Genomic DNA, 10,856 nt, shown 5'->3' with positions numbered 1-10,856 from the left:
GGACAAGAAGGAATGGCTTCCCACTGACAGAGGGCAGGGATGGATGGGATATTGAGAAAGAATTCCTCCCTGTGAGGGTGGGGAGGCCCTGGCATAGGTTGCTCCGAGAAGCTGTGGCTGCCTCTGGATCCCTGGAAGTGTCCAAAGTAGGCTGGACACTGGGGCTTGGAGCAACCTGGGACAGTGGGAGGTGTCCCTGCCCACGGCAGGGGGTTGGAACTGGATGATTTTTCATCCTTTCCCAGCCAAAGCGTTCTGTGATTAAAGGATGTGTTGCATCCGCTGCAAGGGCTCGGTGTGCGGTGCAGGGTTCGCTGTCAGGGCTGCGGTACCTGGGGAGGGCTCGGGGCTCGGGGAAGGGTTCGGAGCCTGGGGCAGGGTCGGTGCCGGGATTTCGGAGCCCGGCCCAGCCCCGTGTGGCGGCCGCTCCTGCCCACAGGCGGCTCCCGCCTCCGGCGCGGCTGCGCGGGCCGGGCCGGGCCATGAGGGCGGTGGGGGCGGCGCTGGCGGCGGCGGCGGTTTCCGCGGTGCTGCTGGCGGTGGCGGCCTGGCGGCGGGCCCGGCCCGTCAGGGAGGTGCTGTTCTTCCCCTCGCGGCCCTGCTGCATCGAGGCGCTGCTGGCCGAGGCCGCCGAGCCCGGGGCGCCCGTCCGGCCCTGCCCGTGCCCGCTGCCGAGCGGCGACACCGCCCTGAGCCGCCTGGTGCGCCGCCTCCTCTCCGCCCGCCGCTCGCTCGACCTCTGCGTCTTCGCCTTCTCCTGCCCGCAGCTCGCCCGCACCGTGCAGGTCCTGCACCACCGCGGGGTCCGCGTCCGCCTGGTCACGGACGCGCAGTACATGGGCATGCACGGCTCCCAGATCGGCCGCCTGCGCCACGCGGGTGAGCGGGGCCGGCGCTGCCGGGACGGGCGAGCGGCCCCGCTCCGGGGGTGGCCCCGGGCCACTGCGGGGCTCGGGGCCCCCTGAGCAGGTGTCTGTGTCTCTGCAGGGATCCAGGTGCGCCACGACCAGCACAGCGGGTACATGCACCACAAGTTCGCCATCGTGGACCGGAGGATGCTCATCACAGGCTCCCTCAACTGGACCACCCAGGCCATCCAGAGCAACCGGGAGAATGTGCTGGTCGTGGAGGACGCCGAGTATGTGAAGGCTTTTCAGGATGAGTTTGAAAGGATTTGGGAAGAGTACAATCCTGCCAATTACAAGTTTTTTCCCAAAGGCAGTAAATAATTGAGCTGCCTCACAGGGCTAGTGGAGCATGGTAACACCCACGGATTTTATTATTATGTATAGACACCATTGTTTTGTCTATCTGGGTGTAACTTTGGTAAATGTCTCCAGAGAAGTGAAGTGTTCTCTGCCCTAAAATGCCACAGATCCCTCGCTGTGGGTCATTCCCGTGCTGGAGGGAATGACACAATGTTTGGTTGTGAGGGTGACAATGACAGAGCTCCATTCATAGGCATTAACACTTTGGCCAGGCTCGTTGCTGTGCCCTGGTGCAGACCGGGTGTGTTCATACAGAGCATGTTTCAGTGGTAAAAGGAACATTTTCCAACTTATAGAATGGAATTGTAGCCTATTCCAAAAGGAATTGTAGCCCAAGGGCTCCTCTACACCTGTTACTAAAGGACATATAAGGGGGCTACAGCAGAGTTAAGAGTTTCTACAGATTAAGTGCCTCAGTTACATTTCTTGTTGGCATTAATTGTTGAAAGTTGGTAAAAGGAAATTCGTGGGAAATAGCAAAAAATTTTAAGTTTTGATTGTGTTCCTTTTGGTTAAAGGTTAGCAGAGCTCCGGTGTAAAAGCTTGAGCACCGATGGCAATTACAGCTTCTCTTCCAGCAAGGAAGAGTAGGGAAATCTGGAAGGAAATGAGAGAAATGCTTCTCTGGGATTAGTGTTTATCTGGAGAGCAGACACAGCTGGAGTTGGGTTACCTGCTTCAGGTGAGGTCTGGAAAGCCTGGTTCTTCCAGGTGTTGGGACACCTTGTCACGGTCTCTGCCCTCACCTGGTATCACCAGCCTGGGGACAGCGAGGGGAGGGAGGTGGCATCTCTGTCCCTGCAGCTCAGAGTGGAACAAAGATAATGTAAACCTAAGAATTTCAAACTCCAAATAGTGTCTAAATAAGAATTGTCTTACACTGAATAGAAAGTGCCTTAATACAGCTCAAAATGAAAGGAGCTTTGATATTCTGTTACCAGTTCTGTTACCAGTAGTGCTGTGATTGCCACTGTTAAATAAACCATTTTTCACAGAAAACATCAACAGCCTCATCTGACTTTTGCATTCCAGTTCCTGTTCCTTATTAAGATATTTATGCTACATGGACATTCTCAGATTTTAATCTGTTCTGTAATGAGAAAGTTTGCATGGGGAAAAGAAAATTATGTTATCTGTATGGAAGCACCTGGGAAAGGTAATTCTCCAGTAAATCCCATTCAGCAGCACTAAACTACTTAAAATATATTATTGCTGTCAAAATTCTGTGTGTTGCATTTCCTTTGTGAAGTGCAACTATAAAAACAAATCTCCCTTTTCATGCTCTGACCTCTTTTTCTTCTTTTTAGAAATAAACCTGTCACACACGGCATGCAAAGGGTGGTGCAAAAATAGTTTATTACCATATAGTTAATGTAAAGTTAGGTAATTGTATTTACAAAGTAAAAATGATCAGCTACATCCTGGGGAGCCTAGCATGTCACACAAGGTTTGTAAGGAATAAATACAGTGAGAAAAAGTGACGTTTCTACTACAGCGAGCAGTTGGTCAGGAATGGTGGCTCTTAAAAAAGCACTGAAATAAACTGGGAGTGGAAGGGAGAAGAGGACAGGAACTCACACACATGGAGAAACAGGAGCCTTCCACACCCCTCCCCTTCGCAGGGGGGAAAAAGTCATGTGTGAGAGCCCTGAGGCTGCAGCACCCCAGCCCTGCTCTGCTGCTGCTCGGTCACATCCTCAAAGAAACGACTCTGGGACATGACTCCTTCAGCCCCAGTGCTCACAGCCGCCCTGGGCTGTTCCCAGACACACAAGGCAGAGCAGAGTGCCCAGATTTGACCCAGAACGAGTCCCCATCATTGGTCAGTTGGGTGAAGCTCTGCTCGGACAGAGCCAGGGCCAGGTGCTGAGGGCACTGCAGGAAGACTGACCATTCATGAATACCTGAACTGCCACATCAGACACCACCCACAGCCTCACAGAGCTCCCTTCCCTCCCCACAGACCTCCATCCTTCCAAAGGATTCTTTAAACTCTCAAGCCATCCAGAACTCCAGTAAAGTGGACACAGGCCAAGTCAGAGCATTCCTGCTTCCTACTTACCACAGTCTCTACCATTACTCATGCTTTGCTTTCTCTAGGTGAGAACAAACAGTGAGTGTTCTTGTCCTGCACACAGGGTGAAGAAAGCATGAAGAAAATAATGCGAATTGCACCCATTATTTGAGAGTTCAGGGCCAGCTGGGTTAGTTCAGCTGCTACCAACTTGTCAGGTTTCTCTAGTAAATCCCACAGCTGGTTTCCTCAGCAGCCTCACACTGAGCCTGTTGTTCCCAGCCTGGTGCTCCCTCCCTGTGTCTGCAGCACTGCCTTGGATCTTCTTCTCGTAGTTCCACTGTGTTTGAAGTTCCACAGTGAGCCACAGCTCGTGGATGTGCAGGGGAGGCTGTGGCTCCCTCAGGAAGCCCAAGAGCATCCCAAATGTGCTGCACAGTGTTCCTGGTGCTTCCCAAATCCAGGACTTGCTGTGCTCACTGTACAGCCCCGGTGGCTGTGCAAGGAGAGCTCAGCAGGGAGATGTTGCTGCTCTCTGTAGCAACAGGGCACAGTTTGCACATGCACAGCGTTGATCAAACACAAGATTATTGAGTCCTCTGACTGGAAAAAAATACCCCAAATTTATAGCAAAGTAAGTTACAGTGGTCAAACAGACTGTACACAATCTTTGGACAGGTACTTTCAAAGCTGAAGGCATAGATCAACGGAAAAGGTTTGAAAAGGTATTTTAAACAGTCTTCAAGCCCCCAAAAAAGCAGTTTATCAGGGCAGATGGGGTGGGTTGCTCCTCTCCCAACCCACATGTGGGGCCTCTGTTCTACAAGACAAAAATCAAACCCACAACTCAGTCACAAAAGAGAACCCTCTGCAAACTGCTGAGGAATAAATATTTACACTGCACGCTTGGAATACTATACAGGTATTAAATTACTTTTGTTCTTAAAAAAGAGAAGAATAAGAAAGCTTTTTTTTACCTAAAAAAAAATGGAAAAAATTACAGAGCAAAGGCAAACCACAGCAAGTGCTTGAGTATACACAACAAACTGAGTATCCAAACCAGGACAAAAATGCAAAGATCCTGTGGAAGTGCCATCAAATAGAGTTGATACAAAAGTGACATATTTTGCAGTGTGAGCATTTTTACTATAGCCCAGTTCTCTGGTATCAAATAAAAAATAAAAAAATAATAAAAAAAGAATTTTCTGGTTTGCAAGTCAGCACCAATTCTAAGCAATTCTGGTTTTGAAGCAAATTAACACAATTTGCTTCTTTTTTTAATACGTGGGCAAAGAAAAGGCCACATTTAAAGAAGGATTCAGTCTGGCTAAGGGGAGATGGTGCAAATGGAAGGAAAATTTTACTCAGGAAAAATAAGATTACTTGGAACTGAGGAGACACCTGTGCCTTCATTGCACTTGACTTTTCCTAAACCTCCCTTTTTGGTGTTATCAACAGTGTGGAGTGATGCAGAATGCAGCAGCTTGCCCACACGCTTTCTAATTTAAATAGCCACTGATTAATCCCAAAAGGTGGAGGAAGCCTGGAGCAGGAAGAAGCAAGAAGATAACTGAGGATCATTGCTATGAGTAAAAGGACTTGTCCCTTTATTTTCAAGTACTGGGCTCTGCAGGATTATTTCAGTTTGGGGATGTTTATTGGTGCTGCAGGTTCTTTTTCTTTATTCTAAAGGCAGGTAAAGTGCTGCCCCTTGCCCTGGAGAGATGCTCAGATTCACCAGAATGAGCCTAGAACCCTTAGCAGGGGCTCAGAACATTTGGCTGCATAAGGAACCTTCCTCCCTCCTCTTCCTCTCAGTGACCCCCAGAATTCACAGCTCCCACTGTAAACACACCCCAAACATCCTTCCCAAGCACTGCCCTGGAGGGTGCAGCTGATCCTGACAATGTCAAGGCCACTGCTCAGCCCTGTCTGTACAGCAGACCAAGATTCTCCATTTATTTTTCCAGAGGAGCCCATGGAAAATGTCTGCTCCTACAAGCCAGAGTATATGAGCAGGATTTGCTGGGGAATCTAAGATAGGTCAGGGTCCACATGGCAAGAAGGAGACCAGAATGTTCTGCTTGGTGGGCTAGAAAGGACAAAGTTCCATCCTAAGTCTAAAGAGAAGAGGAGGAAGAGGAGGAGGAGGAGGAGGAGGAGGGTGTTCTCCTAGAGCCAGTGACATCTTGCGAGGGAACAGCAATGGCAAGGCCCATGTGCCATCCCAAATCCATGCTGCCTCTCACTGCTGGGAGATCAGAGCTCACCACAGACCTGGAGCAGCCAGGGATGAAGTGGCTGGAGAGGTGATGCAGGTGGGTCACGGTAGGAAGGTTCCCAGGTCTCGGACGCAGGGACTGGCTGCACATCCACACATCCGCGGGCACGCGCTGCTGACGAGGGAAAGGCTTTGTATCTGACAGGCTGAGCATCTTTCCTACCCTGCTCCCATCTCCAGGACCTCCATGCAGAGCATCACAACAGGAACAGGTGCTCTGCCCCCTGCAAGGTGCTGGCATCCTGCCTGGGCACAAACGGGGCTCCTCCAGCCAGGACTGGCTGCCAAGTCCTGCCGTGAGGTGCCAAGCTGGACACCTGGCCATGGCAAGGCCACACAAGAGCCTGATTCCCACTGTGGTTCAGTGACACCGTGTCCTGCTGAGGGTCTGGCAGCTGGAAAAGAGATTCTGCTCCCAGGAGGATGAAGGCAACTCTGAGAGCTGCTGTGGTCCAGCCTGGCAGGACTGGGGGTGGCTTCACCAGCCTCATGGGCTCTGAGAGCTGCGCCTGTACCAAGCACCAGACCCAAAACCAGCAGGGAAGCACCGGGATCTGCTGGCCTCAACCTTGGCTGAGTGCCCAAAGGACAAGAGGAAGCTCTGCTCCATTCCACATTCCAGCCTGAAGTGGTCACTCAGCACCTCACCAGGTTGGGAAGCCAATGTGCCAGTCTCCTTCAGCCTTGGTGACCAGAGAGGCAGGACCTGGGATCCTTCCAGGTGGCATCTTCAGATTTATCCTGGGATAAAGCCCCACATCTTCAAAGCAGCACAAGCTTCATCTAAGAAGCCTCTGCTCAGCTGGCTGTGACCATCTAAGTGCTACCAGTTCCTCATGCCTTGGTTTGTATGCATTTATCTGCCTCACGGTGCTAAATTATATGTTTTAAATAGAAAAGCTATTAGGACTGAGAAGGTCTGAAGCACATACTGGTTTTGAGATTTTTATTTCAGGAAAAGATTAAAGAATTAAAATAGGAGCTGCCCTGCTGACAAGAAGAGTTGAATTCAAGAAGCTGGTAAAAAAGGAGCATTATATGCATTGAGCACTGTGCATTTTCAGTCAATATTGGCTCTACTTTCTACTCTACTTTCCTTTGACTAGGAAAAGGGAGTTTCACATGCGCACAGACCCTGGGATACACAGGATTCAATGAGAGGAAGGGAGTAACAGCAAAAGAAAAAAAAAAAAAAAAAGAGTGCTGGGCTTGATCTAACAGAGGCAAGAAAGTGATCTTACAGCTCGGCCCCTGGAACACCAACTCCGACCACCAGCGAGACGGGAGCGAGGACGCGCCGACGGGGCCGACTCGATGGTGCACGTCAGTAGCTGCAGCTCCCCATCCACAACCACCTGGGCAGCCACCAAAGCTTGCCAGGCTTCGGTGGCACCTACATTCAGGATACGGCACAGTCACGGGGCAGGAGAATCACTTCTTGCATCCTTCTCCAGCGAGATGTCAGTGTTGTACCTCCAGGCTGCGGACGCCGGCACGGACTCGCGCTCCCCGACAGCTTCCCCCGGCTTTCCCCCCTTGCAGGTGCAAGAAATGCAGTCGAGATCAATGATTAGATCAGGCTCCTGGTGTGCTCTGAGCACGGGGTCTCTAGACAGCAGTAAGAGCTCGGTCTGGCTGACACCACCCAGGCCCTGCTCGCTCTTCCCGACAGAGCTATAGCTTATTAACAGGCTACTGAGCCTTAATACTGACACTTAGTGTAATGGTTTACAGTAAAGAAAGGATTCTCCTACAAAGCGCCGAAGAGAGGGGGGGGAAAACCCCACTCCAATCCCTTCCTCTCCCTCTCAGAGTCTCTGGAGCATCTCACAAGCAGGGAAAGGAGCTGGGGAGGCGAGGGGGGCACCGCCACCGCGGCGCCGGGTCCCGTCGGGGCGTCAGGACGAACGACAGCGAGGACATCGTAAGGAACGAGAGACAAACGGTGCTGGTGCTGTGCTGCCTCAAGCTGGGAGGTGCGCGTGGTCAAGCGGAGCGGGGAGAACTAGTCTTTCTTCAAGTCCCTGGATTCAAAAAGCTTCAGGCGTTCTTGCACAGTCAGGCCTTCCTTCAGACTCTGGGAGAGACAAAAGACAGAGAGGGTTGGGGCACGGGCCTGGCGCGCGGGCGGGGAGCGATGCTCAGGCAGAGACGTGGCAGCGAGGAATGGGCTCCTTGGCGGAGGATTAGTGGGACATGCTGAGAGAACACAAGGTTATGGTGTCTTGAGACAGGGTGAGATTGCAAATGAACCAGGCAACGAACCAGAAGCGAATGAGAGGCACATCATGCTGCAAGCGGGATTAGCTGATTTGGGAATGACTCTGGAGCTCACAGGGCACTGCTGGATGGGGCAATTCCAGCTGTGGGAGCCCTGGGCAGGCCAGCTGGGATCTGCTATGCTGAAACCCCAGGATGCTGAGCAGGACCTGCAGGCTGGTCCTTCTCTGCCTTCCACACCACTGCAGCACCCATGGGGACAGTCCTGGCTCCACTCTGTGCAGGATTTGCTCAAGAAACCCTGGAAACTGCTGTGTGCTGCCAGTGACCATCCCACCCCTTCTCTCAGCCCACCCTGGACTCTCCCAAGCCAAAGATGCCTTGATATTCCAGGCTTAGACAGAGGAGTCCTAAATGCTGTTCAGGTCTGGCAGGCTCTGATGGCTGATCCAATTCAGACGCAGCATTCAGATTTCAAGGCACAACTCTCAGCTGGCCAGGAGCCCCCTGGCATTTGGAATTGTAAAATCCATCACCTACACATGGGGACTCAGTAGAGTGGGGCAGAAACGCAGAAACAAATTGCCTGAATCCTGTAGGACAGCTTTAAATTAAAACCAGCCTGAGGGGATGCACCAGCCTAAAGCCAGCACCCTCCTCCCTGCAGCCCCAAACCTGTGGCATGAGAGATTGAGGAAAGCAAGGCATTAGGTGGTGAGTTGTCCCTGTGGATAAGGAAGCACAGCCACCTCTCATCCCTAAAAACAGCCCCCACAGCCAGGGCTCTGCCCCTCTGTGCCCCACTGCCTGTCCCCACCCCACAGCTCTGCCTGCCAGCTTGGTCCTTGGAACTTGCAAGGAATTTGTGCTGCAGCTGCATCATTTGTTTGCTTTACAGACCAAGACTTGGCACCTTCAAAGGCACAGACTGAAGGGATGGAAATCAGCTCCTAGGAGGAAAGTCTGAGGGAATTGGGATTGTCTGGCCTGGGGAAGAGAAGGCTCAAGGTGACCTTAGGGCCCTTTCCAGAGTCTCGCTTCCAGGAGAGCTGGAGAAGGACTCTGGAGTGACAGGATAAGAGGGGATGGCTTCCCATTGCCAGAGGGCAGGGTTAGATGGGACACTGGGAAGAAATCCTTCCCTGAGAGAGTGGGGAAGCTCTGGCACAGGTTGCCCAGAGAAGCTGTGGCTGCCCCAGGATCTCTGGAAGTGTCCAAGGCCAGGCTGGACAGGGCTTGGAGCAACCTGGGACAGTGGAAGGTGTCCCTGCCATGGCAGGGGTTGGAACTGGATGACTTTTCATCCCTTCCAACCCAAACCATTCTGGGATTCTATGATCCCACTATCAGGCAGCCACCTCCCCTTCTCCTTTCCCTTCCCTGGCTGTGGTGCCAGAGGACTGTTCTATCACAGCAGCAGGTTGGACTTTTGGGCTGAGTTTTCCTTCCCATGTATTTATCAAGGCAGAACTCCATGATAAACTTGCCCCAAGGCTGTGCAGATTCCCATGGTTACTGTATTTCTGGAAATGTTTTTCCTCCCACAGGCCCACAAACACAGAAGGGCTTTGCCAGGCAGCATGGAAATGAAAGCACTAAATTGGACTGCATTTCCAAATGCTGTGTGCTCTCTTTCCAACGGGCAGCAGAGTCTCCTGGGAGAGACTCTGAGCACACACTTCCTAAAGGAAGTTTACTTTGGGCCTCTTTAAATGGGAGCAGCTCGTGCATTCCAGTTCTCGCATTTGATTTCTCAGTGGATGGAAAGAGACACCAGGAATCATCAGACTGTTCTGCCTGATGGCACAAATTCCAGCAAATTCAGCCCCCAGGCAGTCCCACAACCATTTCAGTTGCTGATGAGGAGAGCCTGATGAAGTGAGACTAATACAGGATGATATCTGTGATAAAGGGATTTTCCAACAGACTTCCTGGGGCTCTCCAGCCACCATGCTGGGAGCTCCCCTCTCCTAACCTGCCTCTGCAGGTGCTCCCACCTCAGTCTTTGCCTTGGGCCAGGAAATTCACTACTGCTCCAGGTAATGGAGATATCTGGCTCATTAGAGTCAGCCCTATTTCTTATCAGCTCCCTCCTTTTGCTGGATGAGCTTGGAAGCCTTGGAGGCTCAGGGATGGAGAGCAGGAGGAGAAGGTTACTGGGCAAGGAAGATTCTTGCTCAGGCATGGATCAACCTGGAAAAGCAGCAACTGTGGGTAAAGGAAATTAGGGCAGTCCAGGACATTCCCTCTGCAGCTGAGGTGGCTGAGACCATCTTCTATGCTCTGGGCTGTTATGGGAAGCACACTTAAAAAAGCATCCCTGACTATTCCTGCACCTGGCTAACAGCAAAACAGGTGTTTTCCTACGAGACCTGGACGGTGCTGGTGTTTAGTCTGAGGCATGCAGAGTCATTCAGGCATGCACACTCAGTGTCCCACGCTCCCAACACAGTAAACAGGAAAACGTGCCCCACCATGTCCAAATCCTCTCCAGGACAAGCTGTGTTGGTGAGGGTGGGAAGAGGAGAAAGACAAAAATCCACATTCCCCAGGGAAGAGGCAGAGAGACTGCGTTTCACATGGATCTTGGGTACACTAAGTTCTCCCCTCCCCTTTGCTCAAGAGAAGAGTTAGCAGTGAATAAACCCATCAGTCAGTCAGTCATTAAGAGAAGGAGGGCTCTGGTTTGGCAGGGAGGTGTGAGCAGTGCATGCAGAGGTTGGGCCGCTCCCGTGGTGGCTGCGGCGCTGGGCGGGTGCCGGTGTGTTTACCTACGTGGCAGGGAACCTGGACTCGGGTTCATTTCAGTTATCCCATGAGACCTGCTCAATAACGGACTGTTGAAGGAAAAAGCAAAATAAAACAAAAAAAACAAAAACAAAAGAAGCTTATAAATCCCAAATGAATTTGTGCTGGCGCAGCCCCAGCCCCCCTGTCCCACAGCGACTCCCTGGCACAGCCCCTGCTTCCTCTCCTCTCCTTCCCCACCAAGCAACACACATGGGGACTACACAGAAAGTGATCTGAGTTGAAGTGGTAAAAGGAAACACAACATCAGACTGGCCCAGAAGGT

General features: G+C 51.9%; 2 protein-coding genes across 9 annotated transcripts in view; one reads left to right on the top strand and one right to left on the bottom strand.

The window, feature by feature from the left end:
• Positions 1 to 482: 482 nt before the first annotated feature.
• On the top strand, positions 483 to 2,246 carry PLD6 (phospholipase D family member 6). Its single transcript, XM_005523196.3, has 2 exons — positions 483 to 879; positions 988 to 2,246. Exons 1-2 carry the CDS (start codon positions 483 to 485, stop codon positions 1,227 to 1,229), a joined length of 639 nt encoding a protein of 212 aa, XP_005523253.1. The 3' UTR covers positions 1,230 to 2,246.
• Positions 2,247 to 2,602: 356 nt separating this feature from the next.
• Positions 2,603 to 10,856, bottom strand: part of MPRIP (myosin phosphatase Rho interacting protein) — a 77,571-nt gene continuing 69,317 nt past the window's right edge. For 5 of the 8 annotated variants that reach the window (XM_088064105.1, XM_088064106.1, XM_088064110.1 and 2 more), the window contains one exon: positions 2,603 to 7,640. In XM_088064105.1, coding sequence (XP_087920231.1) covers positions 7,569 to 7,640 — 72 coding nt within the window. In that variant the 3' untranslated portion in view covers positions 2,603 to 7,568. Of the gene's footprint in view, positions 7,641 to 10,554; positions 10,621 to 10,856 lie in introns of all 8 variants that reach the window. The other 3 variants (XM_088064107.1, XM_088064112.1, XM_088064109.1) reach the window with 2 other exon arrangements.

The sequence above is a fragment of the Pseudopodoces humilis genome, chromosome 18 (genome assembly GCF_049639895.1).
Source record: "Pseudopodoces humilis isolate 2021_Gansu_Grassland_sample_001 chromosome 18, ASM4963989v1, whole genome shotgun sequence".
In the NCBI taxonomy this organism is placed as follows: domain Eukaryota; kingdom Metazoa; phylum Chordata; class Aves; order Passeriformes; family Paridae; genus Pseudopodoces; species Pseudopodoces humilis.
The sequence above is the reverse complement of the archived record's forward strand: the minus strand, read 5'-3'. Positions and strand labels throughout refer to the sequence as shown.